Source organism: Danio rerio, chromosome 24, assembly GCF_052040795.2.
Source record: "Danio rerio strain M-AB ecotype USA chromosome 24, GRCz13ab, whole genome shotgun sequence".
Lineage (NCBI taxonomy): Eukaryota > Metazoa > Chordata > Actinopteri > Cypriniformes > Danionidae > Danio > Danio rerio.
Genome location: NC_141044.1, coordinates 28,355,906 through 28,382,025, shown reverse-complemented (window position 1 = coordinate 28,382,025; position 26,120 = coordinate 28,355,906). Strand labels below are relative to the sequence as shown.

The following is a 26,120-nucleotide window of genomic DNA, read 5'->3' as shown; positions in this document are numbered from 1 at the left end:
ATATATATATATATATATATATATATATATATATATATATATATATAGATAGATAGTAGTTTGACAATGTCTGCACTCACTTTTTTGTATGACAAAAGAGAATCATGAACATATTGCTACTCCACCTAAAACAAAAACAATTTTAAGTGAGGAAAAAGTCTGTAAATCTCTTGACAATTATATTCAAAGTTATACAACAAGCATGTGTACATTTAAACATATCAGCCCTTTGTTCTCCTTGTGTGGTACAGGACACAGAGGCAAACTGTCCTGCAAGTATCCTCGAACCCGAGTCAGACCAGAGCTTCAATTCTCCTAAAGTAAGCAGACCATATTTAAGCACTTTATTTTGACTCGGGAACTTTTAATGAACTTGAATACTTTTTTTCAGAGTCCACCGTTGGATTTGATTGATACAGGAAAAGGACTGAAGGTACAAACTGCAACCCCTCATCTGGTCAGTCTGGGCAGTGGAAGACTCAGTGTGGCCATTACTCTTCTACCGCTGAAAGAGGGTATGAGCTTTTGTCTCTCTGTTTGACTTGTCTTATCACATGATCATCCCTCCTTCACACAAACCCAAATATCCATGAACAATAGCCTGCAAAGAATAGATGTGACCCTCCATCTATGTGTGCCTTCATAAAATAGTGGATCCATGTGGCTTTTTTTTGTTGCTGGCGAGCTTAGGTTATCGTAAAAGGAAGGAGGAGGAAGGATGGGGTTTTTCTAATGTAATATTCCCCATGCCGGAAGCAGGTGTGTTTTATTTAGTCTTTGCCCTAAAGAGGGTCCACCTGTCTCTGATTACACTAGAGATGTAATGGGGTGAAAAGTACATATCAGTTATCAGTATTAGCTCTGTTATATTAAAATGAGATGAAAATATTTATTCAGAACTGATACACAAACAAAGCATTTCTGTATTATATCTGAAAATTAATAATCAACATATAATATTTGTAGCTCTGTGCTGTTTTATGATCATAAAGAACATTAATGTGTATTTCTGTGAGTTAAATTTTTCTGAATGTAGGTTTTAATTAACAGTAGAGGGCTCGCAAAATTGCTAGCCTGATGTTCCAGGGCTGTTATGCTTTCCAGCCATGCTATCAAATGTTGATTCACACTGCACTTATCATTTATTTACCATCTTAATGAGAAATAAAACAGCCTATTTCAGTGGTTTTGCATTCTCTCAAATATTGAGTATTTATATTATCTGTAATTTTGATGCATCAAGGAACCACTTGGGTCATTCAATAGGTATTTGAATTTACACATTAGCATAAGAACCAGTACTTTGGTAGCAATTAGATATAAAAATAAAAAAAATAAAAGGTAAGCCTACCAGGTTTTCACATGACTTTTACCATAACATTAAATAAAATGTGTTAATTTTCAAAAAATATATACAGTATAAAGCCAATAATGAACCTAATGATATATTTTCAACTATATTATATATTATCAATTATATATTTGCTTCAACAGCAATGATTTAGAAAACTTTACAGCACTCTTGCATCACCATGAACACTGTGCTCTTGCTTTATTTAAATGCAACTTTGTGATGCGTCTCTTGTATTGAATGCATTTGAAATGGAATTGGAGGAAATTAGTATCAAGATAATTGACATGAGATTTTAAAACAGAAATACATGCTTTATGTCCATCTAATTGTTTACAGTTTAATTGTGAAATTCTGCATGTGATAAAGGTACAATAAATGTAGATTTTCTTTTTATGGGGAAGATTCACATTAGTTACAAGTGGTATATATAAATATATCCACCCATATAGACGGCATGCTGCATCTGCAATAAAAAACTGATTCTGGCTGTGCAGGATTTTCCAAAACGTGGTTTTAAAAGGATATTTCTACCGAAAATGAAAATGTACTTACAATTTACTCACACTGAAGTGGTAGGTCTTTCTTCTGTTGAACACAACAAAACATTATGAAGAATGTTGGAAAAGCAGCCATTAACATCCATAGAAATTAAAAAATAAAATAAAATTTCCCCAACATTCTTTGACATATCTTCTATATATATCAATATATCTACAATCTTGAGCAAGTAGTGGATGAGTAAATGATGACAATTTTCATTTTTAAGTGAACTTTATTCCTTTAATGATAATTAAAATTTGGAACAGTATCACTATTAATGGTTTTACACCAAAAAACCTTCAGAAATTTTGACTAAGGTTAATTGTGAAACCTGTAATTGTTCCATCCCTGGCTTCCATGCGATCAAGATTGTTCACTTCTGCACACATAAAGCTCATACTTCGCTCATCTTATCACGGTCACTATAGTAAACAGGGGAATGCAATCTGAGAATGGCGCAGGAAATGAAGTATGCAACCTATCAGAATAGAGACAGGACAAGAAGTCAAGCTGACTTCCTCCCAGCGGGAATGAGCAATAAAGTCACAGTTATTATTACAGAACCAAACACACACAAAGACAGGTTTAGACCTGCTATTTCAAGAGAGGTTAATTATGTTTTGATATAAAAAGAGCAAATATTTGACCATTTCCGCTAGCCATAGACTGTGAGGTGTTGAAGTCAATCTGTAACTGGGCGACTTGCGTCACTGGTTGAGTGTGTGTGCCAGCAGAGGTCAGAGGAGAGTGGAGATTTAGAACACACACACACACCTCATTCTTTACAGCAGTGTGTCTCCATGCCAGAAACATTTATCTAGACTGTGAATAAAATTGACACAAATGCGAAAAAAAAAAGTGCTATGAATATTTTTATCTAGCATTGGTGATGGCGTAGAATTATGTGAAACAGCTAAATATTGGCAATTGTATACTAAAGCATTGAAAAATTCAGATTTCAAACCCATTTAAAAAAATGTATCACTTTAATTTTATGTAATTTAGATCTTCAACCTATTTACTGACAGATGACATTCATTCATTTATTTTACTTCGGTTTAGTTCTTTTATTCATCAGGGGTCGCCACAGGGGAATGAACCGCCAACTTATCCAGCATAAGTTTTAATAATAATAATAATTCCTTACATATATAGCGCTTTTCTAAACACTCAAAGCACTTTACACATTAGGGGGAATCTCCTCAACGACCACCATTGTGTAGTATCCACCTGGATGTTGAGACGACAGACATATTGCGCCAGACTGAATGGTGGAGAGAAGAGAGAGTGATGAAGCCAATTATGATATGGGGATGATTAGGAGGCTATGATAGACAGAGGCCAGTGGGCAAATTTGGCCAGGATACCGAGGTTAAACTCTACTCGTTTTCGAAGGACATCCTGGGATTTTCCCCGACCCCAGATAGTCGGTACCTCAGTTTAACACCTATAACGCCTGTCTTTGGACTGTGGGAGAAACCAGAGCACCCAGAAAAAAGCCACACCAACACGGAGAGAACATGCAAACTCCACACAGAAATGCCAACTGATCCAGCTGGGACTCGAACTAGCGACCTTCTTGCTGTGAGGCGACAGAGCTAGCTACTAAGCCACCGTGCCGCCTGAGAGATGACAAAATGTGAATAAAACAAAGAGGGCTCTCATTAAAAACAATTAGAATGGATGATTTCTGATGGAAATTTTAGGTGATGATAGTAAATGTATAGTAAATGGCAAAAAAAACTCCTTTTCCTAAAATCCTTCATAAATTGTAATCTGCATGCATCTGAAGTAGACCAATGGACATTAACAATACATGACGTGTCACAGATAATTATATACATACAGTTGAAGTGAAAATTATTAGCCCTCCTGAATTATTAGCCCCCTGTATATTTTGTTTCCCACAATTTCTGTTTCAAAAGTTCACACTTAGCTGATGATTTACAATAAGCTTGTTTGGCATGCTGTCCCGGGAGAGAGCTCTAAGCTCAAGGGATCCTCGAACCCAGGACGTTTGCACAGCGAGAGGTGAGATTGAGCTCAGGGATCTCGAAAACTCCCCTGCTGAAGTGGCTGAGGTGAACTACTTTGAGAAAGAAAAAAATACTGATGCTGGGAGCTAGAGTATGGTGCCCATTTGGCTTAGTCCGTTTATATATGACGCATATCTTTGGACGATGGAAAGAAACTGGGGAACCCGGGGGAAACCCATATGGACACAGGGAGAACTCTGTAGCGAAGGTTTTTTCTCCTCCCTTTTACCTACTGTATCTGATTTCCTCTTTCTAAAGCTACCTCTTGTCTGACCTGTCTTCCCCCTGAAATGTGGGATGTTTGTGTATGGTCAGAGGGGTCCAATTTCGCTACATGTAAAAGTGCATGTGACAAATAAAGGCTTTGTTCATCATCATCATCATCATCATCATTATACTAGAATTCAGCTTAAAGTGACATTTAAAGGCTTAATTAGGTTAACATGTTAGGGTGATTAGGCAAATCATTGTATAACAGTGGTTTGTTCTGTAGACAAAAAAATATATCTATTACTTTAGGTGGCTAATAATTTTGACCTTAAAATGTTTTTTTTATTTAAATTGCTTTTATTCTAATCAAAATAAAACAAATAAAAATTTCTCCAAAAATAACAAATATTATTGAAAATACTGTGAAAAAAATATATATTTTAAATATTTATAGAAATTGGGAAATACTTGAAAAAGAAACAATTAACAGGACGGCTAATCATTTTGTCTTCAAATACACAGTATTTGACTACTTAGAACATACAGTATAATGTGTCATACCCCTTAGTACAAGCACACATTTTCTTCATTGTGAATACACACACACACATATAACTATACTTGTACTAATTTTAATCTAGATCCTTGATCAGGATTTAACTTAACCTGAAAATCCCCCAGTACTCTAAAATGAGCATTTTCATCAAAATTCAATTTCAAAAGTCCCCAGGAGGTAAAGACGTAAAAGCCTCACAGTTGGTGAGATTTATTTCAGCACTCAATAAAGCTGTCGGCTGAACGAACACCAGAACAACATGCAAGATTTACAGATGAACTAATCAAACGCAGACTCGTGTAGCCTTGCATTTTTTACCACCAATATTAATACAAATTAAACTCACAAATCTCATACTTACAAAACGAGTGTCTTTATTTTCTAGGAGTGACACGCATAGGTCGCGATGACGCCCCTGTACCTCAGGACATCACTATTGAGGGTCCGGGCATTGAAGCGGAACATTGCAGGATTGAAAACAGCGGAGGGGTCGTCACCCTTGACCCCTGCGGACACCTGTGTTCACTCGATGGAGTCCCTGTAAGCAGACCAACACAACTCACACAAGGTAACCAGGAACTTCAAATGCATTTGAGTTGTTGATGTGTAATTGCATTTTTATTGTCACACATGACTAAAATAATTGTAAATACTGTCATCATTTAAAATGCTTTAAATAGTTTTCTTTTTTCAAACATTTATTTTTCTTCCATGGATCTCTTTTTATTAAAAAAAACACTTTAAAAAAACACTCAAAGTTTTTCACATTTTAAAAAACATTCCCCTAACCTATCCCATCCCAGAAAATCATAATAACAGTAAAAAAATATTTAAAAATAAATAAACAAGTAAATAATAATAACATTGTTTTTTTTACATTTTTGAGTAAAATCTTAAAAATGTCCAATGGTGTGACTCTCAAACATAGTTTGAAAAGAAAATCATTAAACCATTATGGTTATAAAGTGGCTATTTAAGTAATTTTTTATCTATACATTAAAAAAAAAACATAGGAACTTACATTTACATTTGTCACTGAAACCATGTCCTCTGGTGTGACACTATAATAACTGTTAAATTTGGAAATTTTACGTAAAACTTCAACTTTAAGATCATGTGACTGAAGCCCCCTTGTGAAGTTCATCATGTGCCCCTGTTAAGTTTTTGTCTCAGAATTTATCACATATTTAACTTTTTTAACCAGTGCCACTATAAAATTGTTACGTTTTGTTGTACTTTGGTGTGACACCCCTGTTTATTGAAAATGTGCAAAAAGTCCAACATGTCATGGAGAAAAAAATGTATTTATTATTCATAATTTCATATAAAATAAATAGCACTATATGAAGATGAGTGTCCAACAGTGAAGATAAATCACTCTCACCCTATTGTAAAATATTAAGTGTTGTTTCCTTCAACTTTGCTATGTCATACCATAGAATATTTTATGGTACTTTTCAGTAAAAAAAAATAAAAGTAAAACTTTTAAACAAAAAAATCTGTGAAAGAATTGATAAAGTAAATAATTTCAGTGCCACTGGTGCTGCGACATGGACGTAAGCATGAAGGGGTACATCAAAGGTATACAAAGGTACCCGTTGGGTCACACTATCTCTAAACAATTCATTCTAAACAACTTTGAGGGTTACGGACACGGTTGTCAATGTTATGCGTTTGTTCTTGTTGCTTAGATATAGTAGGCAAAGCGCACAGTAATAATCACATCCAACAAACAAAGGATCAAAAGAAATAAAGTAATGTAATTCAATATATAAAATAGGAATTGATGTATACTTTAAACATTAATTATAATGTTCAATTTAAATTATATATATATAAATATATATATATATATATATATATATATATATATATATATATATATATATATATATATATATATATATATATATATATTTATTTATTTATTTTATTTTTATTTTTTTATTATAATTTTTTGGCTCAAAAGTTTTGGAACCGGAAACATTTTTAAAGTATTGAATTAGCACCAGTGTCGAAATAACCCAATATTGTTTTGTTTTTTTTCCATTATTGTTTTGACCTGTATTATTTGGTTACTGAGCAGCAATAAATAACTTTTTAAAGTATAAAGAGTTTTCATGTGATTTTCTAAACTAGTAGTGTTCTGAAATTAACAAATTAATTCTTTTTCCATATCCAATAAATGTACAACCAAAACCTATAATCGTTGCATCGCTGGTTAGCGACCCCTTATATTATACTCAAACATCAAACTACATAAATATAGCAGTTTTATTTCCCTAAAATAGTGTTTTACAACAAAAGCATTTTTACTGCCTATTTGTCAGTACTACCCATTTTTCACACACTATTACACATGCATGTTTGTGTTTGTTTACTTTGGAAAACACAGAGTGAATCTGAGTAAATGAAAAAGGGAAGAGGTTTATGACCTGGGAATGAAGTGTGTTATGTATTGGAAAGACATAATGTGTGTTTCCAGCAGGGTTTCTGGGTTTTGGACGTGACGCAAAGTTTAATTGGTGTGGCTTGGGATCTTGTATTAATGCAGTGCTGTGACTCAGAGCTTCCAGAAGCGTTAGAGCTACCAAGCTCAGATTTTTTTCTTCCCCAAGGTTGTATTTTCTCTGCAATTCCTGCATTCTTCAGCCTCTCCAAGCTCCTCAACAAATGATCCATCATTCTCTATGCGTATTTTCTTTCACATCTCAGTGAGAGCGAGTCAGATAAACATTTACCAGACTTATTCTCACACTTTACAGTGGTGGAGTGCAAGTATTGACGGGATTGTGAAATGTGTCTTTGTTTCTGTGGGAGGAATTGTCAATAGACACGACTGTGATGCAAATTAAGACAAATTTATTTTTGTTTTATGTAAAACTGCAGTTGTAAGGAAACTCATACATCTGTATCACAACAAGGACCTGCATGCGAGTTATTTGACCTGGCTTAACTCTCAACACTTTAAAGCACAAGAGCTGCAGAGCGTGAAATAATAAATCAGTGGAGCTCACATGAAGACGGTTCAAACTCCAGCAGTCACTGTGATGAAAGAAGTGACGTCACCTTCCCCCGGGCAATTGCAAAACTTCATTTGATTGGCAAATTCTATGTTCAGAGTCAGACTTAACCTATTATTAGGCTGTTTCAGACTAGATGTGTCTGTTGGGTAGTTATCTAATTCTGACTAATGTGTCTGGTATGTAAGAATCAGAAAACCCCTTTTATCAAAAACACCACTCATATACTATATATATATATATATATATATATATATATATATATATATATATATATATATATATATATATATATATATATCCCTAACATTTAACCGTAATAATATTTTACTGGCATTTTAAAGGCTTAACTAGGTTAACTAGGCAGTTTAGGGTAATTAGGCAAGTTATTGTATAACGATGGTTTGTTCTGTAGACTATCCAAAAAAATTAAGCTTAAAGGGGCTTATAATTTTGACCCTAAAATGGTTTTAAATTTTTTTAAACTGCTTTAATTCTAGCCAAAATAAAACAAATAAGACTTTCTTCAGAAGAAAAAAAAATAACATTATCAGACATACCTTAAAAATTCATGGGTTTTAATAAAGAAAATTTGTTGTATCTTTTTGCAATAAAAAAATGTTGAATAAATACACCAAATAGGCCTGTATTTATAAAGTATATTGAACTATAAAAATGCTGTTTGGAACAAGGACCTGCAAAATATGAGGGACCAGCCTTCAGCAATATATACATATATTTTTTTATTTTTTTTTTATTTCAAAGCTTCAACAATATGAAAGCACTCAAATGTAAAAATTATTTCATATTGGTTAAGGCTGGTCATTTCACATTTTTCAGGTCCTTACTAAAAAGTTTGCAATCCCCTAAAGTTACTTGATTTTATACAAACATCTATTTATACCATTGACTTTTGAGCCTGCCTGAAATCAGATTTCTTGTCGTCTGCATCATGATTGGTGAAGGTTGGTGGTAGAGCTGTGCTGGCATTCACATGATGATGCAGAAAGGTCAAAAACTTGAACAAGATGATATGCTTAGTCTTGTGCAAGTGGAACAATTGATTTCAGTTACAGAGTTGCACAAAATATCACTCATCAGGCACATCATTCAGAGTTCAGCACTATATCTTGAAAGCAGTGTCTGACCTCAACTTATTTCATTAATGTTTCTCTCAGGTAACTTTATCTCTGAGTAGGCAGACAAAGAAAGTAGAGGGGGAGGGGTTAAATCACCTTTCACTCACGAGTTTGCTTCACCAAGCAGTGTACGTATCAAGATTGTGTTCACAGTTGAATGCATCACTGAGGCAGATAATTAAAAGTCTTGACTTACGTTTAAAAGCGTCAACAGCTTCAGTGAATTAGCAAGACTTCCCTCCCAAGTTGTACTTGAGTGTGTACAGAGCACCACCCCTTTAGGACGGGTTTTCAGCGTTTGTGCTGTTCTCACTGACCTCAGGACAGTAGTGGAGGAAAGAGAAGCGGTCGCGTGAGACGCACGAGCGGACGGAGAAACGCACGCGAGTTTACATGATGCCTTTGCTTTTCGGCGTGAAACACTAATTGGCTACAGACCTCCGCTAATGTTTTGAGGTACTCGCTTAATGGGACTTCCTGAAAGGTTTGTTTTGCTTTCTTTTATCATTCATCATTTTCTTTCCAGATAATTGTGTGGATTAGACTATAACACACGCTGCAAGAACTGTGAAGTAAAGTTACATCTGTTACGATAAACGACGTGCTCGTTCACATTGGTGTGTCACGTCATTTGTGTCAATTGATAATTAATTCGTGAAACTGTGTTTTTGTGATTGTATGTTAAAAACTTTACATTTATTTATTACATTTTTACATTTACAATGTATTAAATATTACAATATTTTACTGGCGTACGTGACGTATATTTGACAACTGAGAAATATTGTTTTTTTCCGGATCTTTAGTAATAATCCCACATTTTCACGTTACGAGTTCAAGTTCAAACATCTGGATCTTACTGTAAATAATTAAGTACTGCCTGTTTGATGGACGTAATATTCATAAATGGTAGTAGTACTGGTAGGTGATGATATACTATTCAAAAGAATGTTATTGGAATTATTTCATTAATGTGGTAAACATTTAGGAGGCATAATTATTGTACATTAAGTCTGTTATGATGCTAGTCAGCTTTATTTAATGGATGCAGGCAGACAAAATATGCTGGGTTAATTATTGCAAATTAAGTCTTGAGGTTATGATGCCAGTCAGCTTTATTTAATATTTGCAGGCAAACAAAATATGTTGGGTTGTTTCAATCCAAGCAGGGGTAAAATCCAGACATTAGACAAACAGCACCACTGGGTTAAAATTTTACATTACATTTTTATCCTAAGAGTTGGGATTGTCCATATTTTACCCATATTTAGGCTTAAATTTCTTATTGTTTTTAGAGTGTAGTAAACTATTAATGAGAGACTGGCCATTCGAATCATAAGATTCTATTTTATAACATGTAATAATAATATGTCTGTTATAAAGACCATTTTAATGCAGGGATGTCATTGGCCCATAAACATTTCCTGCTTGTTATCAAACTATTTCATAGCTATAACAAGAGGCAATTTAATCATACCTTCACAATAAAACAGCTATCATAGCATTATTTATCAATTTGTGGACGGTTTTGTATTCTTGGAAGCTATATGGAAATAAAAAATGTAAAACAGAAAATACGTAAGGACCATTGTTATTGTTTATATCCATCAAAATGGTCTATAGGGTAGTTACACTTAAACTTTGACAGTAAGCAAAATGGCAAAACTTTATTTTTTTCTTTATTAATAAGCAGTTACTGCTAATATCCTTGCTACGACTGTAACTTTTTCTCCCTTCTAATTTAAACGTATCATAAATGTTTCATTGTACCCAAAGATTGTTTCCTTGTGGTGCCGATTTAATCCAATAATTTGAGCAAGGAGCTGTTCATAAAGTAACATGCACATTTGATTATGTGATCAAAGGGTTCTTATTTTGAATTCAAGACTGACTTTAGAAGAGAGAGTTTATAAGATGAAGCAGCTGTGTTTGTGGATTCATTTGTGGGACAGAAGGGCAGGAAAAGACTTGCAATAAACTACAACTGTAAACTCCTTTTATGAAAGTCTTGGAAACGCTTTTATGAACCTACACAAATGTATTCTGCATGGATGTAGATGAAACAGAATTGTAAGTCAGTCACCTTGGGTGCCAAGCTTAGATGCGTACATCTTTATTCTTTTGAAAGTGTATTTATTTAGCCCTAGGAGAACAGCTGTGTAGACTAAACACTTACGAGTGTGTGTGCGCACACACACGTGTGTCTGTTTATATTTCTGTTTCATGACTGCTGAGTGTTTCTCTGGACGTGTTATGCCTATGGAAGAGTGTTGACTGACTCAAGGTTTTATTTTCCTGCACATTGTGTCCATCTGTTGTTATGAAATCAGTGCATCCCGCTGCTCAAGCTGTATTTGTCCATTTTGTGACACATTAAAGGGAAGTCCAGAGAAGACAATTTCTGTCAGTGCACCAAACCCTGTAATGTGTGGGACAGATTTAGGAGACTAAATGTCAAAGGTTTGGCATGTTAATAACAGAAGACGTTCAGAGAACTCTTCACCTTTGCAGCTTGGGGTTTCATCTGTGAGAAAATTCCAGGGCAAACAAACAAAATGTAACCTACTACTGAACCATTGCAGGGTTCAATGGAACATCACCGTTAGTCAAGGCTGTGGATTAAAGGCAATAATGTTGTAAATAATGTTCAGATTCTTGCCCAGACTGATTGTTTTGCTTCCTAAGACCTTTATTTATCCCTAGGAGTCAAGGATATTAATATTATTGCATATATATGCATGGGTTTGTTTTTAACGCTCAAAGTTAGTCAGTGGTAGTAGACATTGACTTGCATTTTATGGATCACAAAGGACCACAGTTTCTGCTAAAAATCTTTAAGTAAAAATCTTAAAATGTAGTTGGATGAACTGTTTTGATAAGTAAAAGTATTGGAAAAACATGTAGGTTTCTGCTTTGAAATCTGAAGTAAATGTATTTATTTATTTAGTTCACACATTCATTCATTTATTCATTTTCTTTTCGGCTTATTCCTTTTATTAATCTGGGGTCGCCACAACGGAATGAACCGCCAACATATCCAGCATATGTTTTACGCAGCAGATGCCCTTCCAGCTGCAACTCATCTCTGGGAAACATCCATACACACTCATACACGGACAATTTAGCCTACCCAGTTCACCTGAACTGCATGTCTTTGGACTGTGGTGGACCCCGGAGCACCCAGAGGAAACCAGCGCGAACGCGGGGAGAAAAGCAACCTTCTTGCTGTAAGGCGACAGCACTACCTACTGCGCCACTGCGTTGCTTTTATTTATTTATTTATTTATTTCTCATTCAAAATGTTTTGATGAAACTGTTTTCTCTTAAGCTCTCACACAAGTTTCGTCTCCATCTATATCCTTGCTTCCAGCAAACAGAGCATTGAAGCAAATATTTTGGGGTTTCAGTGTGGAGGAAAAAGGTCCTACATATTTTCCATGAGCTGTTATTCCGCTTTCTATGACTTTTTTCCGGGCTTGCATCCATCTGCCGTTCTGTGGTCTCTGATTTCAGATTAGTGGAGAGAGCAGACCCAGACCCTCTGGACATAGTAATCTACGTAGAAACAATAAGAGAATGATGTCTAAGACAGTTTTTTATAGCGAAACATGCCTTTCTTATCCTGTTGCTGAGTGACAATTAGCATAATTGAATTGTATGACTGAAAGATTCATTAAAGGGTATAATGTTTTGAAGATTTCACATTTTAGCTTCATCTCTGTCTTCTAGCTTTCCCTCAAAATGTTATTTATACCACATTGCCATGATGGAATCACACAGTTGCTGCAGATTTGTTGGCTCCACATCCTTTCCTCCACATCCCAAAGATGCTCTTTTGCATTGAGATCTGGTGACCGTGGAGGTCATTTGAGTTTAGTGAATGCACTGTAATGTTGAAGAAACCATTTTGAGATTATTTGAGCTTTGTGTCATGGTGCATCATAGTGTATGAACTTATCTTCTGTTATCTTCTTGTTTTTTGGGTTTCAATGGACTGTGGACTTGAGTGACATGAATACTAATCTAACCTTTCTTCAATTGATTTGTGTGTTTATTTCTCTTTCTATCTCTCTTCAGGTTACACACTCTGTCTAGGTAAATCTTATATCTTTCGCTTTAACCATCCCGAGGAAGCCAACCGTATGAAAAGCATGCTGCCTCAGAAGAGTCCTGTCTCTCCGCTGGTGTACAGCACAGGTAAACTCTCTCTCCCCCTTTCTCTTTCTACTGACATATTGTTCTATCATTAGTAACCTCTCTATATTTTGCACCCAAACTTCACCAGGAACTGAAACTAACCACTGATTAATATTAATAGTTTATGAGCACTGCATAGGAATAATAATTTTATACACTAAAAAAACGCCTATTATATGGCACTAACCCACCCCATCACTAAACCCAACCCTCACAGCAAAGCTGTGGCAAATTTCGAATGTCAAAAGGACTTAAGTATGTTTTAAAGCATTTTAAATTATGAGGACACAAGACATGTCCTCATAAACCACCTTCGATGTTGTAAAACTTATGTCATACCTATGTCATCATAAAATTTCTGTTTTTGTAAACCACCAAAACCAGTACAAACACACACACACAGCGCCAGATCCCATATCACAACATACCAGAACATCATTTAAGGGGAATCTTTTCTCTCTCCTTCTGTCTTTGCCTCTCTCTCTGTATGTGTGTGTGATACAAGGTTTCAGTTACCTCTTCTTTAACTGTGTGCAATTTGATCTAAACCTCTGATGTAGCAAAATTCGTTAACACTTTAAAATAATGGTTCATCAGTTAATGTATTTACTTACATGAACAAAGAATGAGTAATACATTTACTATGGAATGTTTTAATCTCTTTTACAATAGTTAACATTAAGTTAAATAACATTGATTAATTGTTTGTTTATATTAACACACAGTGGATAAACTAATGTTAACAAGCACCAGATTGGATTGGAACTATGATTAATAAATGCTACACAAGATTATTCATAATTAGTAAATGTTAGTAAATACATTAACTAATGCACCATTATTCTAAAATGTTTCCCAGAATTATTTTAAGAGTGCTAAACATTTATTTTACAGACAATGCAATCTAACACAGCTGAATTAATACTCTGAGCAATCTCTGCTTCATTTTCTGTACATGAAGATGCAGATAAATTACCTCAAGCCTCAAGATAAGTTACAGCCTTATTCCAAAATGAATTAAATTAATTTATTTCCTCAAAATTCTACACACAATACCCCATAATGACAATGAACTTTTTTAATTTTTGCAAATTTATTAATAAAAAAAACAGAAAAATCACATGTACAGTAGTATTCACAGCCTTTGCAGTAAAGCTCTAAATTGAGCTCAGGTACACTCTGTTTCCACTGAACATTCTTGAGATGTTTCAGAAGCATAATTCAGCTGTGGTAAATTCAGTTGATTGGACATGATTTGAAAAGGCATACACCTGTCTATATAAGGTCCCAGGGTTGACAGTGCATTTCAAAGCACAAACCAAGCATGAAGACAAAGGGATTGTCTGTACACATCCAAGACAGGATTGCCTCACGGTTTGGGAAGGTTAAAGAAAAATTTCTGCTCCTCTTATAGTTCCAGTGAGCAACAGTGGCCTCCATCATCCTTAAGTGGAAGATGGTTGGAACCACAAGGACTCTTCCTTGAGCTGGCCGGCCATCTAAGCTGAGTGATCGGGGGAGAAGGGCCTTAGTCAGGGATTTGTTTAATCTTTGAAACTCTGAACTTCAGAGTTCTTCTGTGGAGAGAGGAGAATCTTACAGAAGGACAACCATCTGTACAGCAATCAACCAATCAGACCTTTATGCTAGAGTGGCCAGACAGCCACTCCTCGCCTGGAATTTGCCAAAAGGCATTTGAAGGACTCTCAGACCATAAGAAACAAAATTCTCTGGTCTGATGAGACTAAAAATGAACTCTATGGAGTGAATGCCAGGCGTTATGTTTGGAGAAAACCAGGCCCCACTCATCACCAGGCTAATACCTTCCCTACATTGAAGGATGGTGGTAGCAGCATCATGCTGTGGGGATGTTTTCAGCAGCAGGAACTGGAAAACTAGTCAGGATAGAGGGAAAGATGAATGCAGCAATGTACAGAGACATTCTGAATGAAAACCTGCTTCAGAGTGCTCTTGAACTCAGACTGGGGCGACGGTTCATCCTCTAGCAGGACAATGACCCAAAGCACACTGCCAAAATAGCTATGGAGTGGCTTCACAACAACTCTGTAAATGTCCTTAAATGGCCCAGCCAGAGCCCAGACCTAAATCCTATTGAACATCACTGGAGAGATCTAAAAATGGCTGTACAGAGCTTGAGTGGTACTGCAAAGAGGAATGGGCAAAATTCCCAAAGACAGGTGTGCCAGGCTGTAAATACTTATGTGATTTTTCAGGTTTTTTATTTTTAATAAATTTGCAAAAATTAAATAAAATAAAAACTTTTTTTACATTGTCATTATGGGGTATTGTGTGTAGAATTAAGGAAATAAATTAATTTAATCCATTTTGGAAAAAGGCTGTAACATAGAAAATGTGGAAAAATACTTTCCGGATGCACTGTAGTTAAAATTGTATTTTTATCCTTTTTTTATTTTAATAAATGAAAAAGAGAAATATAAAAAGTTCTAACATAAATTTTATAATGAATGAAGTTTGGTATTTAAACACTTTTTAATTATTATTTATTTATTTATTTACCATAAAAATGATTTCTGATTATATATATACATACATTCACACACGCACACACACACACACACACACACACACACACACACACACACACACACACACACACACTTTTTTTTAGTTCTCTATAGTAGCCCTGACCCTAGCATATCTAAGCAAACCTACACAGAGACACAGGGAGCCAGTCTGTCTGGTGGAATGTGTAATCTGTACACAGATGTGGTTTGGATTCTCCCTGTTGATTCTGTTGATTGATTGAACATTTTGAGGTGTAGAAAGTGACATGAATTATTACCCTTTCCTCTCAGTCATTCTTTCACTCTCACACTGTTGCTAGACAGCAGGAATGAATCTGCACATAAACAAACATGCACCCACTCACTCAAAGTGCATCAACCTGGGAAAAGCACACACTATGGACTTCACTATAGGTACACTTTAACCCCTGTGTTGCTGTCTGTTTGGTTTATGGGGTGATGGCCTCATCAGGGTGGTATAAACACCATGCATCAGTTTCTACCTGTTTCCATAAAAAGTGAAGCTTGCTGCTAAATGATTTGCCAGAACCTCTCCATGTATGGTAAAAGTTTGTGTGATCTTGCATGCCTTTCCTCCAACTGTGTCATTGTTATGATATATCTTTTATTTTTTCTGCTCTATTTCCTTCGTTAACTTCACATGAGAGATTCCTCCATGATTTAAGTTCAATCTAATGTACGCACACATGCACCTTAAAGAGATAAAGGGATTTTTCTTGGCATCTGCAGGTTTGTGTGTTTTATGAGCATTCATGTCAGTCATCTGAAGGGGGATTTCTTTGATCTTTACTGTCTTGGCACGTGGCGGAGTAAAGCTCACCTCTCGTCCAGAAAGCAGATGAGAAAAGTGTGTCTGTGAAGGAGGGAGACAGAATTAGGAAACTTATAGGCCAACATTGTCATTTTTTGTTCAAACCTTTCCTAACCTGTGCTGGATCATCTATAGTTATTTTAAAAGTACAATATTTAACAATTGAAGTGTTTTTTTGTGTGTGTGAGTTTTGCATTTCTGGCTCATCTCATTTATGTTGAGTAGACTTTGGATAATTTCAGTTTCTGTTAACAGAAAACTTTGGACTTTGTTCAGACGCTGTTTTTATAAAATGTCTTAACTGTCTAACTTTAGGTTAGTTTAAACTGTGGAGCAACGTGGAATAGGACTGCAGTACAGACCAGCTTAATTTATTGATCCCTGAGGAAAAACCAAAGATCTTTTTGTTCCAGGTGGTTGCAGGCCAAATAAGCCTCAGGTACAGCAGCTCCTCGTACTCCTGCAAACAATTAAAGCAATTCCAGGAGTTAACGAGGGCCAAGCAGACAGTTATATAACTTCTCGTAACCACTTTCTCATGCTAGCAATAGTATGACCTTTTGAAAATCAAAGCTGGTGGTAATAATCTCCTCTAAAGACCCTTTCTTGTTTTTATTTTTAGATTACCTGAAGTTCAGCAGCGACTTCAGCCACTGCCTGGGTGGCTCTGGATCCAGAGGGATGCGCTCGGTCTCTGAGCTGCGGGATTTGATGGACACTTTACAAAAAAAGAAGCAGGCTTTGGAAAACAGTTTGCGAGCCAATGGAGACTCAAGCCCCTCCTACTTCAGTATGACACAGTCTCCGCCTACCACGCCCAATTTGCTGTCACCCATGACATCTTCTTCCCCAAACTCCTATCAGGAACAAGCTCGCCGACTGTACAGTTCAGAACGTCCACCGTTTTCCACTAAAGTGCTGCCTTCAACCACCAGCATGCCTTCATCTCCACGCCGTTCTGACCCTCGAGAGCGGGACACATCACTTCCTTATTCTCGACCCATGACCCGGAATCAATCTCAGGATAGTCTGCTCCTCAATTCGTCAGATAGTCGACGTACTGCTACTTCAGGCTCAGCACTCTCAATGTGGAATGGCTCGTCCACCGGTGCGACTGATCCCCTTCCTCCAGCACCAGGGGGTGGCAGTGGAGCAGCCAGCATGCCTTCCAGTCCCCGTCTGGCCCGTCGATTCCACACTCCAGAGTCTGGGCGTAACGGAGGACTCGAGCCGGTTCCACGTCAGCGAAAGTACTCCGCTGGGTCACTAACAGGCATGAGCTCACATAGTCGCTCCCTTCCACGTCTCTATCGACCTGCAGACTCCCAACTCACCCTCCTGCCAATCTATCGCTCTCCCGATGGACATATATCTCACATAAGTGGTATTTCTGATCCCAACCACCAGAATGGTCATTCTGAAGTCATCTCCATCTCGCTGTCCAATACACCTGGTACCAAACAACCCGTAGCCCCACCGGATGTCACCATGACCTCTGGAGAAGCCACCAGCCCCCGCCAGGCCAAGAAGGTGAGCTTGACATCCACCAGTTCTTACTCAGAAGTGGACAGACAAGCTATGTGTGGTCCCTCGCCAGCTCTAGAGATTGGTCTCGGGGAGAGGAGACAGTCATTTGGAAAGGCTGGACTTGGTCCGCCAACTGGATTCAGGGAGCGAAAAGGCAGCATCAGCTCTCTCAGTGGAAAAGAAGAGCTTCAGGACTACCATCAGAGACAAAGGGATGAAAGACTGAGAGAACAAGAGGTGGAGAGACTGGTAAGAGGCTTTTCTTTGTATGTACGGTATTACTTTAAAGACTCAAAGTCTGAAATGGTCATTCTCAAAATGCATGCCGTTCTTACTGTTACCAATTCATCCATGCATTTGCTTCATTTTTAAACTTCTTTTTGGTGTCGTATGCAGTGCAGTCAATTTATTATAAGATGGTCAATAGTTTTTGTTTCTATAACTATTAATTCAGCTTTCCCCCCTTTTGTGTCTGTGTACTATAGGGAAAGAGAACAATTTTAGGCCCCGTTTACACTAATATGTTTTAGCTATGGTTACGCGTTCGTCCACACTACCCGCTGGAGTTTTCCAGCCCTGAAACTTTTTGAAAGTTTTTTTTTCTTCACATTTTTTTGAAAATGCTGAAAAGGCCGTTTTGGATTTAAAATACTTCTGCTCCATGTTAGTGTGGATGGCTTAAAAACAAAGACGTCTGAAAACAGAGACATGGCTGCAGACCACCGGTGATCTGCTGGGGCTTTTCCTCAATATTAAGTGCACAAAGTTCAGCCTTACACCCTTTCCTTGTAAGTTCAGACTTCCCAAGTTTGATATGGAAAAAAAACTACCGTGAACATGTCAGGTTAAAACAGTGTAATTTATAACATCATTCGCATCATACATTGTTCCACTATCTTAACAATAAAATGAAAACATGATATAAGGAACTGCATATTTTCATTCTGATATTAACTTAAAAGACAATAAAAATGTTGAGGCGTTGTGTAGCTACATATTTAAATGACCGTCATCTTCACTGTTTGCATATTTAAAACAAAACAACCTATAAAATAACTGCCTCCTTTAATTTTCGTAAGGAGCATACCTTCTCTTTTGCTGAATATTAGTTTTAATAATCAATAATGGCCATTATAAAAGTATAACGTACAATAGTTTTATACAATATAAGAAATAAAGGCAAGCAAATTAGTATAATGAGCAGAATCTGTGTACGTAGTTACATAAATGAATATATTAACTTATCTTTGTGCTTAGCCAAAACACGTTACCTGAGAACAAGTAATAGTAATTAGAGTAATTAGATAGAAACTAGATGAATTAAATATTACTGTAATAAAGTTCACGGCTCTTTGGCCGCCGGGAAGAAGGAGGCGGAGAACCGACGCAGTTTTTAAATAATTTATTAATAACAGTGAAGGCAGCTCCTCACGGAGGCTGCCGTCTAAACCAAAACAAACGGACGGCAGCTCCTCACGGAGACTGCCGTCAAACTGAAAGCAAAAGTAAAATGCCCAGGCCCGGTCCTCCCTCGGCTTCCTCTGCCATCGTTCCTCCCTTTATAGTCCAGAGCTCCTTCCGTGGGATTCGAGGCAGGTGCGCACCGCAGGTGTATCCACTTACGCGGCGGCCTCACTCCGTTCCCACGGCTCTCAGCCACGCCCCCTCGCCACAATTACGTTTAACAACTATAGTGTGATGAAATCCAGCGGAAGATCCTTGAACTGTCCGATCTGTGCTGCTCTTACAGTATCTGAGGAGGTACTCGCAGAGCACCCGCTGACTGCCTAGATCTCAGACATGCGGATACTCTGTAGCGCATGCCAGAGTGTGTGTGTGGTCACGTGATGTGCGTTTTCAGCAGTATAGTGTGGACGGAGAGCTGTTCAGAAAAGCTAGGTGAAACACCAGTTGGCTAAGAATACCTTTTTTAGGTGGTATTAATCCCCATTTCAAAGAAGGGTCTAACCCAGCACAGAAGGAAGTACTAGTGACTATATGAAACTACTGACTATATGAAACACCACCACAGTGATTTAAACATCTGTGATATGTAACATTGAAAGTTGTCTTCAAACGATTAATCTCTTGTGATTCCATAACATTTCATCTCTGTTATCGTGAATCTCAGGAACAAATACATAGCTTCAGTTATTATGTCCTCATTCATTCATTTTCTTGTCGGCTTAGTCCCTTTATTAATCCGGGTTCGCCACGGCAGAATGAACCGCCAACCTATCCAGCAAGTTTTTATGCAGAGGATGCCCTTCCAACCGCAACCCATCTCTGGGAAACATCCACACACACTCATTCACAGACACACACTCATACACTACAGACAATTTAGCCTACCCAATTCACCTGTACCGCATGTCTTTGGACTGTGGGGAAACTGGGGCACCCGGAGGAAACCCCAAGCGAATGCAGGGAGAACATGCAAACTCCACACAGAAACGCCAACTGAGCCAAGGCTCGAACCAGTGACCTTCTTGCTGTGAGGTGAACTTGCTACCCACTGCACCACTGCGTCGGGACGTTATTATGTCTTTCATCATCTAATTGTTAATGAATACATGCACTCAAATGATGTTGCTGTCAGTCAGATTAAGTCACTTTAGAGTTCATACTCTATTACCGCTGTGATTGCAATCAGGAAAAGGGCCAAGAGGAAAATTTTATGTTCTAGAATCTTTCCTAGTGGCTAGGTCCTACAACATGTGTACAACTTTAAAGCCTTTTTTTTTTGCCTCCAAAAGTCTTCTTTTTTTGAAAATGTCACCAAGGCATATTTCATAAACATTAACAAGTAGCCAAAAACACAGTGGAATGAACCACCAACTTATCCAGCATATGTTTTACACAGTGGATGCTCTTCCAGCTGCTACCAACCACTGGGAAACATCCATACATACGCATTCACACACATACACAACGGACAATTTAGCTTACCCAATTCACTTAAACCACATGTTTTTGGACTTGTGGACTTGCGCAAACACTGGGAGAACATTCAAACTTCACAAGAAATGCCAACTGACCCAACCGAGGCTCGACCAGCGACCTTCTTGCTGAGAAGCGATTGTGCTATGGTAGCTAACTATCAGTTTGCAGTAGGTATAATCAATTGTCATTTTGCACTATAAGTTCTGTCCCCATTGTTATAAAACAACCATCTTTCAAAATCGAATCAATTCCTGATGACCCAAATACCATTTTTAAAATCACAAATGTTAACATAAAATATGTATGTCATTTATAAAACAATTCAAACATCTACCGGCACAGTCATCTGCTTCCTTTTTATTTATATTCTTTATAACCATATCGTTCTGATTAGACCCAAAATATAGAACCAATGACTTTGATGATTGATCTCATCTAGAATATTTAACATTCCTCCTCCATGGCCATGTTTTCTTTTCTCATTGTGAAGGGGTATCGAGCTTAAAGCTGCTGATATTTCATCTCTTCTTGCAATATGTGGGAGCTCAGATATGAGGAAACCCCACCTGCAGCCTAATTAATCTTGCCGCCAAACTTGCACTCTCACATTCCACTTGGCTATAACAAACAGACCACGTGCATGAAGGCCCCTATGGTGCTCTGTAGTGGATGCGGTGGAAGTCCCAAGCAGAGGTGTGGCTGCATAAACCTCCTATTAATAGACAGCTCGACAGCCCAGAACCACATCCACTTTCACTGAACCCGGCCTCCCGAACACTCTCTCTGGGAGGCCGCCCACAGCTGCAGATGATCCTGGCAAATTGCCCACACTAGCATGCTCCGCTCTTGCTTCTCAGCTGCTCTCAGTGGGGTTCAAATGAAAGGCAACAGAGTATTTGTATGCTGTGGTTAAGGGAGGCCACCTGTGGCGCCGCCCTGCTGGGCAGAGGCCAAACCATCAGCCTAGGCCGCCCACTCATTAGCTATCACCACAACTACAGGCTGGTGATCTTTACAAGGCCAGCGTTGAGTGAAAACAAGGCCTCTGCAGGTGGAGATGTATATCCACACATGGGTTTCTTCGAAAAACAAACTCTCTCATAGGAATGTCATATTATAGACTTCATCTCTGGTCATATGTCTAAAAACACACACTCATTCATGATGGCATGCACTTGCATAGCATGTGCTGTTGTGTTTTTTTATTTTTTTGAAAGACCACACATTTTATTCATGATACCCAATGCTTTCACCCTTGAATGTGAAAGTTCTGGCTTAACATGGCCAGATTTGGACATTATGGCCTAACTTTTCAACCGTGATACAAAGTGGAGATGTGTTGCTCATATTTCTTACAGTCCATGGGTCTTATACACCTGGGTCAATAAGTCAATAAGGTGTTTGGTGCAAATTTCAGACCAGCACAACCCTAATTTTCACGTTTTCTGCCACGTTGTTTTAATAGCAATTCTATTTGCACTGCTTTGTGGACTCATGTGAATTCCGCTCTATTGACCTTATTCTAAAATGCGGAAGTGCGCCTGTTTTCGCGATTGTCTTAGAACTTCTGATTCAGTCGCCAATGGGAGAAATTACTAGGAATAATAAACGGCAGAAAACGGTCAAACTACTTGCTCTACAAACAAATGTTTGCATGACTATACAGACCACGTTGAATAATATAATAAGAAAATATCAAATTGCAACATCAAGCAGCGTAATGAGCAGTTTTTAACGTCAAAAAATGAATGGAAGTGAATGAGACCGGAAATCTCAAGCCAAAAAGATTCAAATGGCAGCGCCCGCTCGTCGGTGGAGAATAAGGTGAATAAAGGAGGTGTGTTAAGGCGCATTGTTGCCACGTTGCTATTTTAAGGAACTAAAATAAACTGCGCCACTGACCACCTGAAAGCTGGTCTAAAGTCTAGAGCAGAGCGTGTTATTTATGCACCTATGCAGGTCCAAAATGCTTACACATTGCTTAATAAACACAGGATGTATAGCAATACACAAATATCTTTAAAAAAAGTTAAAATGTTACAAAATTATTATTTTCTACATGAATATAAAAACAACTACCTCCATGCTTGAGACTTTTTCAGTTTATTCATGACAGTTTGCATTTGTATAATGTTATTACTATTAGCAGTATTTTTTATTATAATCATATTTATATTTTATTTAATAAAACAAGTTTAGATTTGGCCATCTGTTGGGTTTTGGAGATGTATGCATCACCATATGGGGCATGAGAATAGGACGTGTGTTTGACCACACTTTGTTATTTTTGTTCATTTATTTGTTTGCTGAAAATTAGAACTGAATTTAGAAATAGTTTGGAAAAAATCTTTGAGCTTAACAAACAAAATTAAATATGTAGGCTAATGATTGTCTAAAGTGTAGAGTGCATACAACACCGTTTCCTTATCCACTGAAGTAAAGGAGTAAAGCAAAGAGTAAACGTAAAGAGAAAGTAAAGAGGCCGAATGGAGGAGGCTCATTCTTTATCCTCACATCGTAGATGGTTTGTTTAACTGTTTTCTCGCGGACTCTGGGACTCTGATTGGTTTAATGCACGTTATGCTGATAACACACCCATAACTCTATAAGAAAATAAGCACAACCCTATTAGACTACGAGCTGGGGCGCAAAGCGTATTTTTCCAATCTTAAAATAGCAAAAGTGAATTCAGACACACCATTAATGATTTTGCGCCATTCGCTTTAGACTTTGTGCCTAGATTGTTTAAGTAGAGCCCAATGATCGAACTGAAAAAAAAAGTTGTTTGAACCCAGCATGACAACAGCAAGGCAGGGCCTAAAACTGGATCAGTCCACATTCTGGATACGTTTGCTCTATGCTTGAATTAAAATCCATTTTAGGTCCAAGCTTTTTAAAGCATGCCAACAGACCTTGAATTGATACAGTGTTTATGTAAATTGTTTAGGGTTATTAGCATTGCCCTTTATATCCATGGGGGATTCATTAAGGTTTCACCCTGCACTCATGCACATGGACTGATAGCGTGTCATTAATATAAGCGAAAGGATTGAATCACGCTTCTCCTATTTGCATATCCTTTCCCGTCCAGTGCCAGCAGTGTTTTGATTGGGTCCGGTTTACTCTCTCCAAAGCTCTTTCTCTCTCTCTCTCTTTCCCATTCGCTCTCCCATCCTACCGACTCATCAGAGGGTTTGTGTTTCTAACACCAGCTTGGAGTGGAGCAGAAGTTGTTGAGCTCATGTCTCTTATAATTTGTACTTGTGGAATGTAACTGAACTTGGCATCTTTTTAATGAGGGCATGAACTCCTCTTCTGAGGTGGAGGTCACTATGTGCCCTCTGACCCCTGACATGGTGAGTAGGGCTCTTTGATTGGGAGAGCCATGCAAATGTGTTTCATTTTACAAGGAAATATCTTCTATATGGATTTATTGGCTGTTAATATGCCTGTGATGCAGGTTGGGTTGTTGATTCATGGCTATGTGAATCTGTGAGATCATTTTTCTTGGCTCTGGAAATGGGTGGCTTTGCATATCAGTCGATTAAATACAGGTTGGGTTTTTTTTCAAGCCAAGTGCACTCCTTCATGAACCACGGTTGTTTTTGGATGTATATGCTTGGTCGTATCCATCTGGTCTCTCTCTGATCGCAGTTTGTGGCTGTAAAAATAGCTTTTTCAGATGTTTGAAATTTGGATTTTCCTGAATATATTGCAGTAATATTCTTCTATATGCTGCCCATGGGCTATTAGTATGAACTGTTTGTTATTGAGACAAAATCTCATGCAGACATGTTCAGAACTGCTGAAGGTAAATGTGTCTGCATCTCGAAGGTGAGAAATGTTTCCAAATGCATCATCCCCTCCAGTTGCATGTTTTAATGTAGAGTTTATCCATATGCATTTTATCAAACTGTTTATTTCTCTTCATGTGATCCAAAGGAACGTCAGCGTTTGGAGACTATCCTGAATCTGTGTTCCGGTTTGGGACGTGCAGAGCAGGACAATACTGGTTTGGCCGTCGCAGACTTGCAGAAAATTAACAAGGAGCTGGAGAAATTGCAGGTGTCAGATGATGACTCCACATTCTCAGACTCTGCTAGTCTCTCTGCCAGCATTTCTGCCGAAAATGACTATGGGATTAAATTCCGGGAGCCCCAGGCCAGAGAGGAGAGACAGGTACGACAGCGCAAGAACAGTGGACACAGGGACGCCAGGTCGGAGACAACAGCAGTCCGTGGATCTGCTCCCACCCCTTCTCCTCGGCTGACACGGATAAACAAGGTAATTGGTAAAGTCTTAAACCTATCAAGCTTCTTTTAAAAACACATGAATGAGAGGAATGGACTATACACATTTACTGAAAACTACATATGGCTCACAGTCATTGTGTTTGCATCAAAGCATTTAAACAGCAGAAATAAAAATTATATTCTTTTTAAATGATTTATTTAATAATAAGATTAAAGAAGTACATTGCATTAGTGCATTAAAGTAAAAACTGCTGCTGTTTTTTATTAAAACCACATTTTCTGTATTTGGAATTTGTATACACTACCTGACAAAAGACTTGCTGTGGATCCCAGTTGTAAGAGCAACAACTAATAACAAGACTTCTAGTTGATCATTTGGAAAAGTGGCAGAAGGTGGATTTTTACAATGAATCATCTGTTGAACTGCATCTCAATCATCACAAATATAGCAGAAGACCTAATGGAATCTGCATGGACCCAAGATTCTCAGAGAAATCAGTCAAGTTTGGTGAAGGAAAAATCATTATTTAGGGTTACATTCAGTATGGGGGCATGTGAAAGATCTGCAGAGTGGATGGCAACATCAACACCCTGAGGTATCAAGACATTTGTGCTGCCCATTTATTACAAACCACAGGAGAGGGCAAATTCTTCAGCAGGATAGAGCTCCTACTTCAACCTCCACATCAAAGTTCCCGAAAGCAACGAAGGGCAATGTGCTCCGAAATTGGCCAGCCCAGTCACCAAATATGAACATTTTTGAGCATGACTGGGGTAAGATGAAGGAGAAGGCATTGAAGATGAATCCAAAGAATCTTAATAAATCTTAAAGAGTCTTGCAAGAACACTTTCTTTGCCATTCCAGATGACTTTATTAGTAAGTTATTTGAGTCATTGCAGAGATGTATGGATGCAGTCCTCCAAGCTCATGGGAGTCATATACAATATTCATTCTTTTTCCACT

At 37.7% G+C, this 26,120-nt stretch overlaps 1 protein-coding gene and 1 long non-coding RNA gene across 26 annotated transcripts in view; one reads left to right on the top strand and one right to left on the bottom strand.

Moving 5' to 3' along the window:
• Positions 1-26,120, top strand: part of phldb2b (pleckstrin homology-like domain, family B, member 2b) — a 74,388-nt gene that overhangs the window by 13,501 nt on the left and 34,767 nt on the right. For 13 of the 25 annotated variants that reach the window (XR_015525038.1, XM_087309613.1, XM_087309612.1 and 10 more), the window contains exons 2-7: positions 252-320; positions 392-515; positions 5,082-5,264; positions 12,936-13,055; positions 17,056-18,209; positions 24,846-25,187. Coding sequence is in view for 24 of the 25 variants with exons in the window: in XM_087309613.1 (XP_087165739.1) it covers positions 252-320; positions 392-515; positions 5,082-5,264; positions 12,936-13,055; positions 17,056-18,209; positions 24,846-25,187 (1,992 nt within the window). In the remaining variant the exon portion in view is untranslated. Of the gene's footprint in view, positions 1-251; positions 321-391; positions 516-5,081; positions 5,265-9,138; positions 9,343-12,935; positions 13,056-17,055; positions 18,210-24,845; positions 25,188-26,120 lie in introns of those variants that run through there. The other 12 variants (XM_087309625.1, XM_087309624.1, XM_087309621.1 and 9 more) reach the window with 1 other exon arrangement.
• The window catches only part of LOC147831065 (uncharacterized), a 52,494-nt gene continuing 42,147 nt past the window's right edge, over positions 15,774-26,120 (bottom strand). The window contains exons 6-7 of the long non-coding RNA XR_015525067.1: positions 16,796-16,893; positions 15,774-16,475 (exon numbers count right to left, since the gene is read on the bottom strand). This is a non-coding gene — a long non-coding RNA (uncharacterized LOC147831065). The remainder of the gene's footprint in view (positions 16,476-16,795; positions 16,894-26,120) is intronic.